We start from the raw sequence: 20,276 nt of genomic DNA, 5'->3' as shown, positions 1-20,276 counted from the left end.
AATTAGAAGAATTTAAATATAAGAGATTCTGAAGCAGTCTCTCAATAGAAGAGCTAGGGCACTTAAAATTGCTTAGATGGAGCCTGACTGCTTTATGAAAGGGCAATTGCCATATGCATTGGAAGAATTTTGCATATTCATTATTAAGTCATAAACTGAATAACCTGAGAAAGACACTCAAGGAGCAAATTCACAGAGGTTGGACATAATGCTTTTGTAGAAAGGCAATACAAGGCCATTATTCTTTACTTATCACTAAAGCACCATACAAAACGTTATTCTGACCTCCAAGTAGGATTGATTTTACCTGTAACCGGCACACTGCACTCTGATTATTAGACATTGTGCATTTGATATTTAGGTGTTCTTTCTTTTCATAACTTCCACTGACAGAACCTGAAGTTGCATGTGCTCAGCATCTCTGAAAAACTAGGTCCAGAGTTCACTGGTGTCTTAAAAATAGTAATTAATTGCACTTATACTCCTGAGCCTGCTGGTTGTTTTAAAACATCCACTCTGAATTTGCAGAGTTTCTGATTCAGTTCAGCTCACTGCAGTACAAGCATCAGATGCAAAGTCTTCCCCTTAGATCTGCCAGCTGGATCTAACATTTGGTTCTTGTATTTAAGCTCTAGTCACTGGTAGGGTGTCTTTTTTTTTTTATTCACTGGCATTCATACAACAAGAAATGATCCTGCTGCCATTCAATCAAGATTCACACCTCCTAATGTCAAGGAAATGTAGTTAAAAGAACCCATGAAATCCTGATCAGCTGTAAATATCTTTGTTGTGAGATTCTCCCCAGAGATCAAGAATACTAGCCTCTTTGTTAATTGATGCTTGCTGAAGAACCAGTGCCTCTTCAAAAGGAATGGCATTCATTCATTTCCCTTTTCTAACATCATCAGGACTTCCAATTTAAGGATCTTGAGACACTCAAACTCTTAAGATTTGTGGTTTACCCATTTACTGAGGGGAAGGAAGGCATAAGGCAAGGAAGCGATGAGCTAAACTCTACAATAGTTTCATTCTTAGTTCTTCTCTTTCCCAGTGGAGACATTGCTTGCCTCCCACTTGTCCTCTTCTGCCTGATGATATCCATGCCCAGAATCTTTGCTGGCACTATTCTCTGAACACCAGCTGTAAAAGCAAGACAGTTGTTTCATGTATTATTCTTTCCAATAGGTCCCAGTTCAGATCAGCTCAACTGGGAAGTAAACATGGTGATCTCTGACCAGCCATCGCTGTAAACGCCCCACAGGCTGTGAAAATTTAACCAACTTCTTTATCATCCAGACATTCTTGGAACAGGAGCCAACAGGCTGGCATTCCCCAATCCACATATAAACTTTTAAAAGTGGCATCATTTCTGGATGCGTAAAGCAACCATTGTGGTCAAATGTCCTGCTTCTTCTCCAGAAAGTTCAGCAAGAATTTCAGGAGCTATGTAACTTCACAGGCTCTGGTTTTCAGTTCTTTACTAAGGCATCATGAAGCAGCAAGGCTCTGCTGCTCCCTAAGGGATACGGAACCAGAGTAACACAGCCAGCAGGACAGTCACCTCACCAACCACCATCCCATCTCATAGTACCTGGGGGAAGCAAGCAGGGCAGCCCAGAGGTAGCAGCCAGGTTCCACCAGTAAGTCCAGGTCATCAGGCAGGACCATGGCAATATGCAGGTCAGGGGCCAAGCCAGGAGTGCAAGTCATGATCAGGCCTGGTGATGGTTACCACAGAGAGATAAGGCTCAGAAATCACCAGGAAGGTTCCTAGAGGCAAGTCAGCCCGTGGGCTGGAGACCAGACCAATACTGTCCATGGCTGGGCACAGAGACAACCTGTGACAGAGCTAGAGACAGCCACATCTCCAACATACCTAAGATAAGAGCCCCAGGCCTGAGCTTAAATGAAGCCCCTAAGCCTATGGGCAGAGGATGTGGGTGGAGATCTCAGGTGAGGCTCATCAAGGTCATCAAGACCCATTAGTGTCCTCTGGGCCCTGTGACAGAAACGCAAATGATACTGTGATCAGGTAGCAGATGATCATGCTAGGGTAGCAGGAAGATTGTAACATGACATAGCTCTAAGATAAGTAAGGGAACTGCTGCACGGATGAAGACATACTGGGTTTTTTTCTGATTCTGAGCAACACTGAGAAGTGCACGTTCTTCCCAAGCTGCACCAGCTTTACTGAAATGTCAATGAGTATTGAGCATGCAACATCCTTGTTCTGCAAAGGACACACCACGTGTAAGATTTTAGGGGTAGTTTCTTTGTAGCATATTTATATTAAGATACAGATGCTGAGAAACAGAAAGCTAGGGCTTCCTGAGTGGTGGAGGGAAAGAGAGAGGATGTGGCTGCTTCAGGCCTCAGGCAAGAATGCCAAAGGAAGAGAACTCAGGAAACATATAAACAGAATCAGTTCTGAGAAATTACTTGGTTTATCCAAGAAGATTAAAGTTGGTATGATGGGAAGAATTATATACCTCTTCAGCAAGCCCCCAAACACACAGAACTTTATAAATCTCACTTAGAGGATTTCTATTATAACCACAAAATGAGGCCCAAGAAAATGAAACAGTGGCAGTGTTAAGATTTATTATTGTAGGAAGGGCTAGAACTGGATTGAAGGCATATGAAGAGAGGGACAAATCCCGAGGAAATTAGCGAAGCATTATTATCTTAACTTCTATCAAAGCTTTCCCTGCGTGCTTCAATGAGAAAATGAACACAGTCTCATACATAAAGACAAGCCTCACAATATGCTCAGCATTACACGCTGCCAACAAAATCTGGAAGCTTGTCTCAAGACTTTAAAACCACCTTGTAGACAGAGACAGACAAACTTTTCTATAGTTGTCTGTCTACATGCTTTTCTAAGCATGGAACACCTCTTTAAAAAAGAAGAGATCTGACCTTTCAGATATAAAATAAATACCAGCTGAGCCTCTAACTCTGTTAAGAATTTAAGGTGGAAGATTAGGAATAAAATAAATCAGAAAGGAAGGTTTTAAATCTTTAACAGTCTAATAAAAAACCCAACTACGTCTTATCACATGTGGTAGATAAGAAGGAGAGATGAGGGTAGGATGTTAGACAGTAGACATATACCAGAAGATCAGTCTATTGCTGTCTCCCTGCAGCAATTAAAGGAGGCAGGAAACTATCTCAGTTTCTACATAAGGAGTGAGGACTTCATCATTACTTTTCTCTCCCCAGGTAGAGAGTAAGGTTTGGCATCCTTTTAAGACATACCATCTTCCCTCCTACAACATGGACTCCTCCATGCTATAGCAGACTTCTCATGGCGAATAGTGATTTAGCAAAGGCAAAGGATAAAATGGAGATGATTGATTGGCAATGTTCTGGCATGCAGTGAAACTCACTCCCTGCTCCTTTATCTTTACAGCCATCACCACACACCACAGCCCCTTTCTGCACACTTAGTAGCCACACTTCCAAGTGTCTGAGCTGTCCCAGGCACACATAGGATGCCTCAGCCATGAATGCTCCTGACATTGAAGTATATCCTCTTTGGATGTCTCACAGCTGTTCCTCTTTCTACCCTTTGGCTGGGCTCTCCTCTGCTTGTGGAAGTGGACTTTGAAAGAATTTGGCTGTTGATGCCAGTGGGGAACTCCCACGAAGGCAAGGAAGCTGTGTGTAACTTGTTAGTGGGGAAGGAACTTCTGTGTTCTGACCAGAATGTCATACTGTAAGTGATGTTACATGTGATGAAGCACAGACTTTCAAACTAAGGAGCCCACCTTATCCTCTCCCACACAAATTCCTAAAGATGTCCACACATTGACAATTATTTTCTGTTGATAATTTTTTTAAAATCTCTAACATGAAATAATGCAATGATTACTTTAGTGTGTACGTAGACTATTCAAACAAAAAGAGACAGGAAAAGAATTACACAACTAAAGACAAATAATTAACTCAACTCCCTACAAACTTGCCTAAATTCCAGGACACTTCAGACTACTGGTTAAAATAAATTATCTTTGGATCTTTTATGCAAATATACAGATATGTAGCTTGTACTGTGATGTTGATTCACCACAATTGATGTTTACTGTATTTGAGAGGCTAGCTTTCACTGCCATACATATGCAGTGTTTTTGCAACAGCATTCATAATTTCACCTCCAAAGAACATGGCTGGATTGACAGCATTGGAGTCTAATGCCTCTTTCTTAGCCATTTAAAGTCACAGAAGATGTTGTGCAGCAACATCTCCTATCAACCTGCTTACCTCTGGGGAGGAAGAAAGCAAGCAAGCAGAAGAGTTCCCAGTAATTTGTTCTGTTACCTGCTGAAATTATAACACCAAGGAAATACATTTGCTGCAAAGTTAGGTGCACACTCACAAAAGTGTTTGAGGCAATGAGGTCTGCTGCCCCGAGCTGCGTTTATCTGAAAGGAAGAGAAGTGAGGCCCTGTGAAACCCCATGTTACCTTTTTCTCCTGAGCAGTGAGATTAGGGGTTCTCACGGGTGCATGGGGTATTCCTTTCCTCCGACCTCTGTTTTCAGGCAAAGGGGATAGAGGAAGGCCACGACAGATTTCCTTCAGGCTGGTCATAGCTGCTGAAGAAACGTGAGGAGGAAAGACAAGGCAAACTGGAGAGGTACAGGAAACGAGGAATGAAGGGTGCAGGCAAGCAAGGTGCTAAGAGATTGAGGTGTACCACCACTCCAGGGTGATCTCAAAGAGGACAGCCTGTCCTCTAGCTTTTGCAAACAGGCCTGTCAAGCAGAGAGGGCAGGCAGCACAGGTGACACACCTCTCCCCTCTGTGCCATGCCATTGGCTCTTCCCTCCTCCCCCAAAATGAATGATTCACAGTTTTGCTGTTTATTCTCTGGGTGCTTTGTCAGCTGGTGCTGTGCTAAGCCACCAGAGCAAACTCAGTCACTTTCCAAATCATCTGATTCCCCCAGAGTCCTAGTGAGAGTCATGGTCTGGAGCATGAACCTTGCCTGAGACCTCAAGGATTGTGCATTTACATTTCTGTAGTCTAGGAACTAACTAAAGTTAATCATTATTATTCACGTCACTGCTCATACACACACTGTTCAGCTAAGACAGGCGCTCTCTGTTTGACATCTCTAGGCATGGGCTGTTCCTCAGATCTCACCAGTTAACAGTGGTTGTCAAATGACAACAGAAAAATTTCCCCCTTAGGTGTCAGCTCTTCTTAGCTCACAGGCATGAATGGATGTTTGTAGTATTTAACTGGAAATGTACTCATTAGCACTGGTAATGGTTTTCTCAAGATGGGCAATTATTGGGAGGAAGAATTAAGGCTTTCAGTTCTAAGTCACCCTTATACCCTACAGTCAACAACAACTAGAAAGTCTTATGGTGCTGCCATTCAGACATCACAAGTAAATGAATATACTTAATTTTGATTTTCCACTTACAGTGCAACATGAACTTTACTCTCCATTTTGAGTTGTTGTTTAAATTATACAGGAGCTTCTTGACCTTTATTGCATCCATGGAACTACAACTCGTGGCCAGGAAATTTTCTCAAGTGCCAGAGTTTAAGCCTGGTGAAATTAACCGGGAGAAACATTTCAGTTACGAATGAGCCTAAAACCTAGGAATAAAAAAATACTGCCTTTTCCCACAAAGGCAGCAATCAACAAGCGATGACAACAAAGCACAGTTATTAAATGACAGCATCTCATTAATGTCACACTGGCTTTAGCTCTAGGACACGCTGCACATCCCCAGCTCCCACTGAAGATGCTTGAGTTGAAAGTCGGAACATCCCAGGGGAGGTGAGCACACAGCATACTCAAACCCTCTGAAGAATACTAACTGTCATTTATGGCAGGAGAATTTTGTTTTGTAATTATACAGTATTTTAGCTGTTTTCAAACAAAAGGCAAAGACATACTTTAAAATTTTCTATTGGGTTTTCTTATTAAAAACACACAAAAAAAAGGAAGATAAGGGTAAAGTCAGAAAATTCTGACCCAAAACCTATTTAGGATTATTTAACCCAGCCTTACATAAAAACCCCAAAAGGGAAATAAATCTTTCCTTATTCTTCTTTGTATGACCCACATTCTCCAGATCCCTCTAAGGTCTGATCCTGCACATGCACAGGCACAAGAACAACCTCATCTGCATTTGGACTCCCATCAGACCTGCTTCCTTCCATGACACCAAGCAGAAATGAATGGTGTTACATTGCTAGGAAAGATGGAGAGAGGAGGGAATGAAGCTGGGGAGGGGGGGAAATCGCTCCCTGAATTAAAATTATTTCTAGGGCTGAGCAATTTCACCGCCTGATCGCTATGTGTTGGAGCCTCTCTGTGTCCCTGGGAGCTTTGCGTTGGAGTTTCCTGAGCAAATCCAACTTCAAGGTCATGGCCAGTGTTGGCTGGGGCAGGCGGGTGGTGGCAGAGAAGACACCCCAGCTTCTCCAGGGAGCCACAAGTCCCCTCGCTGCTGGGCTTCACAGAATCTTCTAGGTTGGAAGGGACCTTAAAGATCATCTTGTCCAACCGTCAACCTAACTGACAAAAATAGACAACCACACAACAAACAGGGAGCATCATCACTAAACCATACCTCCCAGCACTACATCAACCCGTCTTTTGAACACCTCCAGGGATGGTGCCTCAACCACCTCCCTGGGCAGCCCATTCCAATGGCTGATAACCCTTTCAGTGAAAAAATTTTTCCTAATATCCAGCCTGAACCTACCCTGGTGCAACTTGAGGCCATTTCCTCTCGTCCTGTCGCCTGTGACTTGGGAGCAGAGACCGATCCCCATCTCTCTACACCCTCCTTTCAGGGAGTTGTAGAGAGCAATAAGGTCTCCCCTCAGCCTCCTCTTCTCCAGGCTGAATAACCCCAGTTCCCTCAGCCTCTCCTCATAAGACTTATTCTCCAGACCCCTCACCAGCTTTGTTGCCCTTCTCTGGACCCGCTCCAGCACCTCAATGTCTTTTTTATGGTAGGGGGCCCAAAACTGGACACAGTACTCAAGGTGAGGCCTCACCAGTGCCGAGTACAGGGGGACGATCACCTCTCGGGCCCTACTCACCACACTGTTCCTGATACAGGCCAGGATGCTGTTGGCCTTCTTGGCCACCTGGGCACACTGCTGGCTCATGTTCAGCCGACAGTCGACCAACACCCCCAGGTCCTTTTCTGCCCGGCAGCTCTCCAGCCACTCTGCCCCCAGCCTGTAGTGCTGCAGGGGGTTGTTGTGACCGAAGTGCAGGACCTGGCACTTGGCCTTGTTGAACCTCATCCCACTGAGGTTCAACTTGGCTTGTGCCAGCTCATGTCAGTGATTATGGAAGGAAACCCGGTGCCTGCGCCCAGTTGTAGCCCCGTGTGAGCCATGGCTAGAGAGCACCCCACAGCCACCCCGCTCTCCCCACGCCCGGGTGGGTGCTGTGTCCCCGCTGTCATGTGGCGGGCGGGCTGGCAGAGGGTGCTTATAATTTATTTTGACTCTAAAATTATCTCTCCAAAATACACAGGCACATACAAATATATCAGAGAAAGACAAAAAACTGGTCTTTACATCATCATACACAGCCTGGTATGTTTATGGTATTATGTTTAGTATTTCTGTTGGGCTGTCTGTGTTTCCCTTACTAAATAAAGCTCTCGCCATCTATGCAGTTCATAACTGAGCATTCCTCTATCCAGACAGGATGCTTTGGAGCTTTTTGAGACAACGACTGCCAAGAATTATCACAAACTGCCTAAGCAGAACGTGCGTGGGGGAGGGTGAAACTGGTTTCATCAAACAAGTTCCAAAAGCAGCAATGTCCTACCTGTGCCCAATTGCTGAAGACCTGTCCATTTCCTCCATAAGTGACAAGCTCCTGAGGAAACTGAAAAAGACAATTTAACAATAAGACAAGTACTTTTCTGAAACATTTAACTGTGTCTCCAAGCTATTTTTTTAATCTCAGTAATAAATCTTTACTATAGCTTATTGCAGCCACGCTCCAGATTCTTGAAATCAGAAAATGCCATCATAAAAGCAATCATTAAGAAAAATAAATTATTTTTTTTTTTAAATGAGTTGTGTGTTATTGTTACAATGGTGTGTTGGACATAGTGTGATCCCTGTGCTGCAGTTCTGTAGCAGACAGACATCCCAGTAAACTCCCTTAAACAGGGACTGAGTTTACAGTTTGGTTGCTACTGGCATTTACAGTTGGAAAAGTTTACAACCAGCAGGGCACAGATGTATGGCTTCTCCCCTGCCATTTGCAAAAAGATGCATTACACCGGGTAGTGCTTGTAAGGATCGACCCTGGTCCTGTAATCATCCAGTAATTCTGTCCTTGAGGGATGAACTTTCAAAGATATAGGAAGCATCAGCACTAATTTTTCAACATATGTTGTAGGAACAATGTACTAGGGCTGAGCTCTACCCAGCTCACAGACAGTAACCAAGCTGCTGTAGATCATGGCAGCTTGTGAGCCTTGGTGGTGGTGTTGATGAGCCCTGAGGTCTGAGTGAGGACCAGGACCCACCGTGCAGCATTAGTACTCTGTGAGGAGGCTGCCTTGGCACTACTAGAATGGAACCATTGAGCCAACACACAACGAGCAGCTCTATGAGTACAGGGACTGGCACGTACCTTGGAGCACAGAGCCAGCAAAATGTCTGTGAACAACTAAAATGCTATTCAATCCATGGAGGGAGGATTATCTGCACAAGGATTAATTTCACCTCTATGCCTAAATTCTTTAGGTTTTGTGCAAGTTACTTCCTCTGTATGCTCTCACACATTTGCTGCTGCCCTACGAATCCAGCTTTCTTATTTTCACTGTGCCTTACCTGAGCCACTGAGGGATCCAGATTATTCATGATCATCAACATAATGGCAGCAGCCGATTTGGTCTTGCAGGGATAGTCTCCTATGGGGTACGCTCTGAAACGATAGTCACAAAAGTTTAGGAGAGACACTTTGACTCACAAGGGTAACCACAACAACACACCCCGCAGAAATATCCCTGCAAGTCCACACATCCATTTGAGTTGCAAGCTTTTATTCAAAAAGAAAAAAAAAAAAAAAGGAAAAAATGGAGGTCTGAAATGACATACCTTAACAGGCAAATCAGGTTTTAACTACTATCAGAACTAAGCAAAGAAAAAAACATTGTATTCAGCTTATTATTTGCTGAATCAGTTAACCACAATTGGTTATAAATGTGGTGGCCAAGAGCTCTCACTGCTTTTTAAGTGGATTTTTTGGGGATGCTGGAACTGGCCTCTGTAACGCAGTTGCCAGGCCAAGCTGTTAAGCAATGCCAAGGAAAATAGCATCAATGGAAGTTGCCTTCAGGCTCAGCAGCCCTTGTTATTTAAGATGCTATCTAAGAAAAACACCCAGCTTGAGTTTCAGCCCCAGAAAAGCTCTCAAAAAACAAATTAGTTAGGAGAAATATGGATCTTTTTAGTGACTAAGAAGCATTTCATCCAGAAAGGTGAGGTATGGGAAACCCTCACAAAGGTATTCTGAGGCAGGTTTCCTAGCCCTAATATGCTTCAATGCCAGCTGCTGTGATCATCTCACTGTTATCTTCTCCACCATCTGTTTGTTAGATCAAATTGCTCTAAAACTTCTAGTCCTAGATTTATACTGTAGCTCTTCAGGGCAGGGATAGTTCTTTTGCTGTGTTTTGCTGAGGCCTCCGAGGTATGACACCAAAAGGAAATATAACCATTGATCAAGAGTTTTGCTCTTTCCCATTCTGTGAACACCACCACTGCTGCAGACACTGGAAATTCCTAAAGGGAGGTAGGATCATTTGACATAGTTTCTAAATTATCTTCCTTTTATTGGACCATAGATCTTCAGTGACTGGACACTTGCTTTGTACAGAGAAGAAAACTGAAAAGGTTAGGCTAAAGAGTGCCAACTACAAAAAAAAAATAAAAATTGGACATCCACTGACCAGCTCACAAGCCAAGATCTGGGATGTATATCCTACAGATTTAGCAAATGGGCTCCACCCCTGATCATATGCACTTTATTTCAGGTTCTTACACCAGGATACTAAAACAAATGCCTTGTAGTTATTGCCAAACCAGGAGGGAAAGTATTTGAGTTTTTCCGCAATACTTTTTTTATTATTGTTTTCTGCTTTTCTAAGCTTGATGTGATAAAATAACAGGATTTCTGTGGAATGATAACAATTCATCAAGAGGAGTTATTTCCACATAATGTTGCTTGGAACATAAGAAACCCAAAGTTCAGATATCAGCTGAGTGCGCTGGTATGGGAACACTGCTGTCAAATGGAACAGAACCAAGATGGACTGTGCTCCCTGGGACATACAGAACAAAAATCAAATACTACCAGACTACAGAAAACAAAAGGCATTTTCTTAATCTGAGACTGTAGGAGTCTATTAGAAAGAGTGATCCGTGAAATGGTCACAAAGAAAAAAATATTTGAAGCTGTCAAAGAGTCACTGATGCCAGTGATGGAAAAAAGTTGTTGGACTGTCTCATCCAGGCCTACTTAGAAGGTCCCCTCATCTGCACTTCAGGACTAGGGTCCTATGACGTCCAGCTCTGCAATATCTTTCAGAGACTCTTCCAGTTGTCCTAGACTTAGCTGAATTCTGTGAGAGCTGACCCCAGACTAGAATGGACAGCACAGAAATACAGATGTCTGTGGAAATCAGAGTGCTTCCTAGTTGCTTGCTTTATTCAGATTTCTGTACAGACATTAACCAGGCCCCTGCTGTATGCAAAAAGGAATCAATCAGTCTGAAAAAAGAAGCTAGCCCCTGGCAGCCCTCTCTAAAACTGTTCTGCTTCACAAACATTAGCCCCTTTAGCCCTAGAATGAAGTGATGCTCCAAGATCAACAGGCAACAGGCATAGCATACTAAAAACCAGGGTCAGATACAGGTTCCAATGATGGAAAAATGTACTGCCTTTCTTTTAAGCCCAGAGGGCCTCCTCTGGGACACTGGAAAACAACCAGCCACTCACAGCAGGTCTCAACCCATCCACTCATCTGATCTTACTTCTTGGTTCAGTTGAGACTTCACTTGCAGCAGCTCAGGACTACTGCAAGTTTTCTGTCCAGGTTGCAATCAGAGGCCTTTGAGTAATGACTGGCCTCTAGAAACTAACATTTGCCAAGGGGCAGAGCATTTGGATCTCTCGGTATGGTAAAGCTGGTGTTACCCAGCACAATCCTTTCCCTGTGCTGAGTTTTCCAGCAGCAAGACTGTCCTGGGCCTATCCAGAAAGGTTCACACTGTCTCCCTGCTAGATCCGTGGGACTCTTATGAGGACAGAGAAAGGATGAAAGCTGGAGTATCACTGTTATGCAGTTTTCAGAAGAGCATCCCAAAACATGCAGCATCCCTCACTGGAAATGCAACCACTGCTATCTAATGATACACAGAACATCCAATTTATTCAGATGATGCAGTTCATTAATATGTTATGACATGACTCCTGCAAGAGGCAGCAATGCCACTATTTAAGGGTCAGTTTCACAGGTGAAAGCTGGTAAGCAAATGGCAGTCAAATACAATGTGAACCACCCAGTCCTTACCTCATCTCAATATCTGGAAAGAATCTGTACATATAGATATGGCCGTACAGCCTGAGTTCTTCAGCAAATTCCGGTGCCAGCTTCTTTTGTATTTCAGGTGGGAAATAACGCAAGGCATTGTGCAAAGCCAGCTGCCAAAAAAAAGACAATGAGAGACAAAAATCGAGGTAAAAGAGAAGTAGAGGTAAATCAGACTCAGCTGGAAGCCTGCCTAAGCTATCACAAGGATGATATAATTTAAAAGGCCAAGCTCACACCAGGGGAGCTCCATTCCTACTTCCCTATTGAAGTGTTTCCACCTGCATCTTTCCTTGTAGATTCAATTGCTCTACTCATTTAACCCTCCTCTTCCCACCCCTTCACCCCCGAAATCTCCATGGAGAGACTTTGGAGATTTGTTAAGTAGTGCTTAATCCTATCAATATCAGGCATGGACGAATTCCCTCTCGCAATGCTAGGGGGCACTGAACTACCAAGGAAAAAATTGTTCATAAATCCCTAGACTGAGACCCTGAACTCCTAGAGACACTGAAGACCCCACTGTACTTTCCATTCAAAAAAGGGATTTTAGCCCTGCATGATGTGACAAGCTCCCAGATGAAGATGTTCTTGGGCTAAGTTTTATTAAAGATGCACTATATTTAGCATCCTAATGTATTGCAAAGGGTGGTGGTTTACGTTATTTTACTGACACTACATGTATCACTTCCACATTAGCTGAAGTGATTACTAGACACTGCATTAAATTCTGCAGATGATACTATGTGGCTTATACTCCCTGTTTCCTTCAAAGACATTACCCATGGTTTGCAAAGTACAGTATGTCCTTTTGGACAAAAGAAACCATAAAAAAATCACTATATTTAGTAACAGTATGTTAAGTCATGTCTCCATATTCCATGTTTCATTTGATTAAAACCATAATGAAAATAAATATTTCATAATCTTTAAAAAGCCAATTTCATGCAAAGATGTAAAAAATCTTGTAAGTTCCCCAACAAATGGTGACACTATCCAAAGGATGTTTAGTTGAAGAGACACAAATCATGTGGAATTTCACATCATCTTTATGCTGATTTTTAACAGCTGTGGAAAGGATAGAAAAGGATCAAGTTTGCTTCCAGATCTGATAACAGTCTACAAAACAGCCAGGGAAACCCAGTTTCAGAGAGGGCAGAGTATAGTGAGGATACCTCATGTTTGTGACACCTGTCATTGACAGTTCAAGGAGTTCTGGAAGCAAGTATTTTCTGGAGAAAATGAAGGGGTAGGATGTAGTACAAGAAATAGGTATCTACAACAAAGGCACCTAGAACCATCCAGTCTAGGTATCATCACCATCCATCCTGGTAAGAAGTGCTGAAAAGCTCTGTAAAGCCCTTAGCTCAGTAATAAACCTGCTCATTCAACTGTTACTATGGTCTGGCTCTTACAGCTAGAGAGCTCTCCAGCCCCTTCGTCTGAGCATGCTGGTCTCACATACCTCAGAGCAGACAGAAAGAACAATATCTCTAAATCTAAAAATGCCCCATACTAAGAGAGGTTTTTCTTGGCATACTTGCTGCTGAGCAGGCTTATGGGTCAGACCCTTTCAGATTAGTGAAGCTGTACTGATTTACACCAGCTGAGAATCAGACCAGTAAAACCCTACAAATTAGATTCGCCACTCCGCACAGAGAATGACAAGAGGGAAAACCTATTTACAAGATAAGCAAATGCAACTTCCATCTCCAAATACCACCTTGTTCTTCTCCAGTTAGATAAGCAGTCATTTTTCAAAGGCATGTTATTAGTAAACACCAGAATTCCAGCTACATCCACACCATGTCAAAACATGTGGGGATATTCAAAGTGAATCTCAGCCATCACAGTGGGTTCTAGACATAAGAAATTTCTAAAGTAAGAATAAAATCACTTGCAACAACAAAATCAAGAGGAAAACACTGCCACATTGGGCATTTTGTCTGCCTATGAGAACTACTAGGATGAATGTTTTGCTCCCAGTCTGGCAAGGATAACCCAGTCTTTGATTAATATATTATTTATATTATAATGAAACTGATGGGCAAATATTTTTCTTCACTCTAAAAATACAAGCAAAGTCTGGTTGGATTTTCAAATAGATTCACTTAGACCAAGCTTCTAGCCTATTAATGTTATACATTAGCAGAAGCCTGAATTTTGATGATGCATACATTAATGAAACATGAACTTGGATGTTACATGAAGGGTGGGAAGGATGCCTTGGTTGCACAGACAATAGAGAGCTGCTCTTATGAAAGAGGACTAAGGCTGGGGCTTGTTTAGCTTAACAGAACAAAGGTGACTTTCAATTGCTGTCTTACGGCAGGATAAGTGTCAAAGCAGGAAGGAGCTTCAGAGAAATGCTAGAAGAGGAATAAATAGATGTGAATTAGCCATAAAAACGTAGTCTTGAAATTAGAAGAATTTAAATATAAGAGATTCTGAAGCAGTCTCTCAATAGAAGAGCTAGGGCACTTAAAATTGCTTAGATGGAGCCTGACTGCTTTATGAAAGGGCAATTGCCATATGCATTGGAAGAATTTTGCATATTCATTATTAAGTCATAAACTGAATAACCTGAGAAAGACACTCAAGGAGCAAATTCACAGAGGTTGGACATAATGCTTTTGTAGAAAGGCAATACAAGGCCATTATTCTTTACTTATCACTAAAGCACCATACAAAACGTTATTCTGACCTCCAAGTAGGATTGATTTTACCTGTAACCGGCACACTGCACTCTGATTATTAGACATTGTGCATTTGATATTTAGGTGTTCTTTCTTTTCATAACTTCCACTGACAGAACCTGAAGTTGCATGTGCTCAGCATCTCTGAAAAACTAGGTCCAGAGTTCACTGGTGTCTTAAAAATAGTAATTAATTGCACTTATACTCCTGAGCCTGCTGGTTGTTTTAAAACATCCACTCTGAATTTGCAGAGTTTCTGATTCAGTTCAGCTCACTGCAGTACAAGCATCAGATGCAAAGTCTTCCCCTTAGATCTGCCAGCTGGATCTAACATTTGGTTCTTGTATTTAAGCTCTAGTCACTGGTAGGGTGTCTTTTTTTTTTTATTCACTGGCATTCATACAACAAGAAATGATCCTGCTGCCATTCAATCAAGATTCACACCTCCTAATGTCAAGGAAATGTAGTTAAAAGAACCCATGAAATCCTGATCAGCTGTAAATATCTTTGTTGTGAGATTCTCCCCAGAGATCAAGAATACTAGCCTCTTTGTTAATTGATGCTTGCTGAAGAACCAGTGCCTCTTCAAAAGGAATGGCATTCATTCATTTCCCTTTTCTAACATCATCAGGACTTCCAATTTAAGGATCTTGAGACACTCAAACTCTTAAGATTTGTGGTTTACCCATTTACTGAGGGGAAGGAAGGCATAAGGCAAGGAAGCGATGAGCTAAACTCTACAATAGTTTCATTCTTAGTTCTTCTCTTTCCCAGTGGAGACATTGCTTGCCTCCCACTTGTCCTCTTCTGCCTGATGATATCCATGCCCAGAATCTTTTCTGGCACTATTCTCTGAACACCAGCTGTAAAAGCAAGACAGTTGTTTCATGTATTATTCTTTCCAATAGGTCCCAGTTCAGATCAGCTCAACTGGGAAGTAAACATGGTGATCTCTGACCAGCCATCGCTGTAAACGCCCCACAGGCTGTGAAAATTTAACCAACTTCTTTATCATCCAGACATTCTTGGAACAGGAGCCAACAGGCTGGCATTCCCCAATCCACATATAAACTTTTAAAAGTGGCATCATTTCTGGATGCGTAAAGCAACCATTGTGGTCAAATGTCCTGCTTCTTCTCCAGAAAGTTCAGCAAGAATTTCAGGAGCTATGTAACTTCACAGGCTCTGGTTTTCAGTTCTTTACTAAGGCATCATGAAGCAGCAAGGCTCTGCTGCTCCCTAAGGGATACGGAACCAGAGTAACACAGCCAGCAGGACAGTCACCTCACCAACCACCATCCCATCTCATAGTACCTGGGGGAAGCAAGCAGGGCAGCCCAGAGGTAGCAGCCAGGTTCCACCAGTAAGTCCAGGTCATCAGGCAGGACCATGGCAATATGCAGGTCAGGGGCCAAGCCAGGAGTGCAAGTCATGATCAGGCCTGGTGATGGTTACCACAGAGAGATAAGGCTCAGAAATCACCAGGAAGGTTCCTAGAGGCAAGTCAGCCCGTGGGCTGGAGACCAGACCAATACTGTCCATGGCTGGGCACAGAGACAACCTGTGACAGAGCTAGAGACAGCCACATCTCCAACATACCTAAGATAAGAGCCCCAGGCCTGAGCTTAAATGAAGCCCCTAAGCCTATGGGCAGAGGGTGTGGGTGGAGATCTCAGGTGAGGCTCATCAAGGTCATCAAGACCCATTAGTGTCCTCTGGGCCCTGTGACAGAAACGCAAATGATACTGTGATCAGGTAGCAGATGATCATGCTAGGGTAGCAGGAAGATTGTAACATGACATAGCTCTAAGATAAGTAAGGGAACTGCTGCACGGATGAAGACATACTGGGTTTTTTTCTGATTCTGAGCAACACTGAGAAGTGCACGTTCTTCCCAAGCTGCACCAGCTTTACTGAAATGTCAATGAGTATTGAGCATGCAACATCCTTGTTCTGCAAAGGACACACCACGTGTAAGATTTTAGGGGTAGTTTCTTTGTAGCATATTTATATTAAGATACAGATGCTGAGAAACAGAAAGCTAGGGCTTCCTGAGTGGTGGAGGGTAAGAGAGAGGATGTGGCTGCTTCAGGCCTCAGGCAAGAATGCCAAAGGAAGAGAACTCAGGAAACATATAAACAGAATCAGTTCTGAGAAATGACTTGGTTTATCCAAGAAGATTAAAGTTGGTATGATGGGAAGAATTATATACCTCTTCAGCAAGCCCCCAAACACACAGAACTTTATAAATCTCACTTAGAGGATTTCTATTATAACCACAAAATGAGGCCCAAGAAAATGAAACAGTGGCAGTGTTAAGATTTATTATTGTAGGAAGGGCTAGAACTGGATTGAAGGCATATGAAGAGAGGGACAAATCCCGAGGAAATTAGCGAAGCATTATTATCTTAACTTCTATCAAAGCTTTCCCTGCGTGCTTCAATGAGAAAATGAACACAGTCTCATACATAAAGACAAGCCTCACAATATGCTCAGCATTACACGCTGCCAACAAAATCTGGAAGCTTGTCTCAAGACTTTAAAACCACCTTGTAGACAGAGACAGACAAACTTTTCTATAGTTGTCTGTCTACATGCTTTTCTAAGCATGGAACACCTCTTTAAAAAAGAAGAGATCTGACCTTTCAGATATAAAATAAATACCAGCTGAGCCTCTAACTCTGTTAAGAATTTAAGGTGGAAGATTAGGAATAAAATAAATCAGAAAGGAAGGTTTTAAATCTTTAACAGTCTAATAAAAAACCCAACTACGTCTTATCACATGTGGTAGATAAGAAGGAGAGATGAGGGTAGGATGTTAGACAGTAGACATATACCAGAAGATCAGTCTATTGCTGTCTCCCTGCAGCAATTAAAGGAGGCAGGAAACTATCTCAGTTTCTACATAAGGAGTGAGGACTTCATCATTACTTTTCTCTCCCCAGGTAGAGAGTAAGGTTTGGCATCCTTTTAAGACATACCATCTTCCCTCCTACAACATGGACTCCTCCATGCTATAGCAGACTTCTCATGGCGAATAGTGATTTAGCAAAGGCAAAGGATAAAATGGAGATGATTGATTGGCAATGTTCTGACATGCAGTGAAACTCACTCCCTGCTCCTTTATCTTTACAGCCATCACCACACACCACAGCCCCTTTCTGCACACTTAGTAGCCACACTTCCAAGTGTCTGAGCTGTCCCAGGCACACATAGGATGCCTCAGCCATGAATGCTCCTGACATTGAAGTATATCCTCTTTGGATGTCTCACAGCTGTTCCTCTTTCTACCCTTTGGCTGGGCTCTCCTCTGCTTGTGGAAGTGGACTTTGAAAGAATTTGGCTGTTGATGCCAGTGGGGAACTCCCACGAAGGCAAGGAAGCTGTGTGTAACTTGTTAGTGGGGAAGGAACTTCTGTGTTCTGACCAGAATGTCATACTGTAAGTGATGTTACATGTGATGAAGCACAGACTTTCAAACTAAGGAGCCCACCTTATCCTCTCCCACACAAATTCCTAAAGATGTCCACACATTGACAATTATTTTCTGTTGATAATTTTTTTAAAATCTCTAACATGAAATAATGCAATGATTACTTTAGTGTGTACGTAGACTATTCAAACAAAAAGAGACAGGAAAAGAATTACACAACTAAAGACAAATAATTAACTCAACTCCCTACAAACTTGCCTAAATTCCAGGACACTTCAGACTACTGGTTAAAATAAATTATCTTTGGATCTTTTATGCAAATATACAGATATGTAGCTTGTACTGTGATGTTGATTCACCACAATTGATGTTTACTGTATTTGAGAGGCTAGCTTTCACTGCCATACATATGCAGTGTTTTTGCAACAGCATTCATAATTTCACCTCCAAAGAACATGGCTGGATTGACAGCATTGGAGTCTAATGCCTCTTTCTTAGCCATTTAAAGTCACAGAAGATGTTGTGCAGCAACATCTCCTATCAACCTGCTTACCTCTGGGGAGGAAGAAAGCAAGCAAGCAGAAGAGTTCCCAGTAATTTGTTCTGTTACCTGCTGAAATTATAACACCAAGGAAATACATTTGCTGCAAAGTTAGGTGCACACTCACAAAAGTGTTTGAGGCAATGAGGTCTGCTGCCCCGAGCTGCGTTTATCTGAAAGGAAGAGAAGTGAGGCCCTGTGAAACCCCATGTTACCTTTTTCTCCTGAGCAGTGAGATTAGGGGTTCTCACGGGTGCATGGGGTATTCCTTTCCTCCGACCTCTGTTTTCAGGCAAAGGGGATAGAGGAAGGCCACGACAGATTTCCTTCAGGCTGGTCATAGCTGCTGAAGAAACGTGAGGAGGAAAGACAAGGCAAACTGGAGAGGTACAGGAAACGAGGAATGAAGGGTGCAGGCAAGCAAGGTGCTAAGAGATTGAGGTGTACCACCACTCCAGGGTGATCTCAAAGAGGACAGCCTGTCCTCTAGCTTTTGCAAACAGGCCTGTCAAGCAGAGAGGGCAGGCAGCACAGGTGACACACCTCTCCCCTCTGTGCCATGCCATTGGCTCTTCCCTCCTCCCCCAAAATGAATGATTCACAGTTTTGCTGTTTATTCTCTGGGTGCTTTGTCAGCTGGTGCTGTGCTAAGCCACCAGAGCAAACTCAGTCACTTTCCAAATCATCTGATTCCCCCAGAGTCCTAGTGAGAGTCATGGTCTGGAGCATGAACCTTGCCTGAGACCTCAAGGATTGTGCATTTACATTTCTGTAGTCTAGGAACTAACTAAAGTTAATCATTATTATTCACGTCACTGCTCATACACACACTGTTCAGCTAAGACAGGCGCTCTCTGTTTGACATCTCTAGGCATGGGCTGTTCCTCAGATCTCACCAGTTAACAGTGGTTGTCAAATGACAACAGAAAAATTTCCCCCTTAGGTGTCAGCTCTTCTTAGCTCACAGGCATGAATGGATGTTTGTAGTATTTAACTGGAAATGTACTCATTAGCACTGGTAATGGTTTTCTCAAGATGGGCAATTATTGGGAGGAAGAATTAAGGCTTTCAGTTCTAAGTCACCCTTATACCCTACAGTCAACAACAACTAGAAAGTCTTATGGTGCTGCCATTCAGACATCACAAGTAAATGAATATACTTAATTTTGATTTTCCACTTACAGTGCAACATGAACTTTACTCTCCATTTTGAGTTGTTGTTTAAATTATACAGGAGCTTCTTGACCTTTATTGCATCCATGGAACTACAACTCGTGGCCAGGAAATTTTCTCAAGTGCCAGAGTTTAAGCCTGGTGAAATTAACCGGGAGAAACATTTCAGTTACGAATGAGCCTAAAACCTAGGAATAAAAAAATACTGCCTTTTCCCACAAAGGCAGCAATCAACAAGCGATGACAACAAAGCACAGTTATTAAATGACAGCATCTCATTAATGTCACACTGGCTTTAGCTCTAGGACACGCTGCACATCCCCAGCTCCCACTGAAGATGCTTGAGTTGAAAGTCGGAACATCCCAGGGGAGGTGAGCACACAGCATACTCAAACCCTCTGAAGAATACTAACTGTCATTTATGGCAGGAGAATTTTGTTTTGTAATTATACAGTATTTTAGCTGTTTTCAAACAAAAGGCAAAGACATACTTTAAAATTTTCTATTGGGTTTTCTTATTAAAAACACACAAAAAAAAGGAAGATAAGGGTAAAGTCAGAAAATTCTGACCCAAAACCTATTTAGGATTATTTAACCCAGCCTTACATAAAAACCCCAAAAGGGAAATAAATCTTTCCTTATTCTTCTTTGTATGACCCACATTCTCCAGATCCCTCTAAGGTCTGATCCTGCACATGCACAGGCACAAGAACAACCTCATCTGCATTTGGACTCCCATCAGACCTGCTTCCTTCCATGACACCAAGCAGAAATGAATGGTGTTACATTGCTAGGAAAGATGGAGAGAGGAGGGAATGAAGCTGGGGAGGGGGGG

General features: G+C 42.6%; 2 protein-coding genes across 2 annotated transcripts in view; both read right to left on the bottom strand.

Moving 5' to 3' along the window:
• Positions 1-4,743, bottom strand: part of UROC1 (urocanate hydratase 1) — a 40,663-nt gene extending 35,920 nt beyond the window's left edge. The window contains exon 1 of the mRNA XM_014946904.1: positions 4,467-4,743. Within this exon, the coding sequence (XP_014802390.1) occupies positions 4,467-4,592 (126 nt within the window). The 5' untranslated portion in view covers positions 4,593-4,743. The remainder of the gene's footprint in view (positions 1-4,466) is intronic.
• Positions 4,744-7,746: 3,003 nt separating this feature from the next.
• LOC106890699 (urocanate hydratase-like) lies at positions 7,747-18,760 on the bottom strand. The gene is made up of 4 exons (XM_014946654.1): positions 18,484-18,760; positions 11,581-11,711; positions 8,838-8,931; positions 7,747-7,878 (listed from the first exon to the last, which is right to left on the bottom strand). The coding sequence occupies exons 1-4, from the start codon at positions 18,607-18,609 to the stop codon at positions 7,747-7,749; spliced, it is 483 nt and encodes a 160-aa protein (XP_014802140.1). The 5' UTR covers positions 18,610-18,760.
• Between the last annotated feature and the right edge of the window lie 1,516 nt (positions 18,761-20,276).

This window comes from Calidris pugnax, unplaced genomic scaffold (assembly GCF_001431845.1).
Source record: "Calidris pugnax isolate Ruff unplaced genomic scaffold, ASM143184v1 scaffold81, whole genome shotgun sequence".
NCBI lineage: Eukaryota > Metazoa > Chordata > Aves > Charadriiformes > Scolopacidae > Calidris > Calidris pugnax.
The sequence above is the reverse complement of the archived record's forward strand: the minus strand, read 5'-3'. Positions and strand labels throughout refer to the sequence as shown.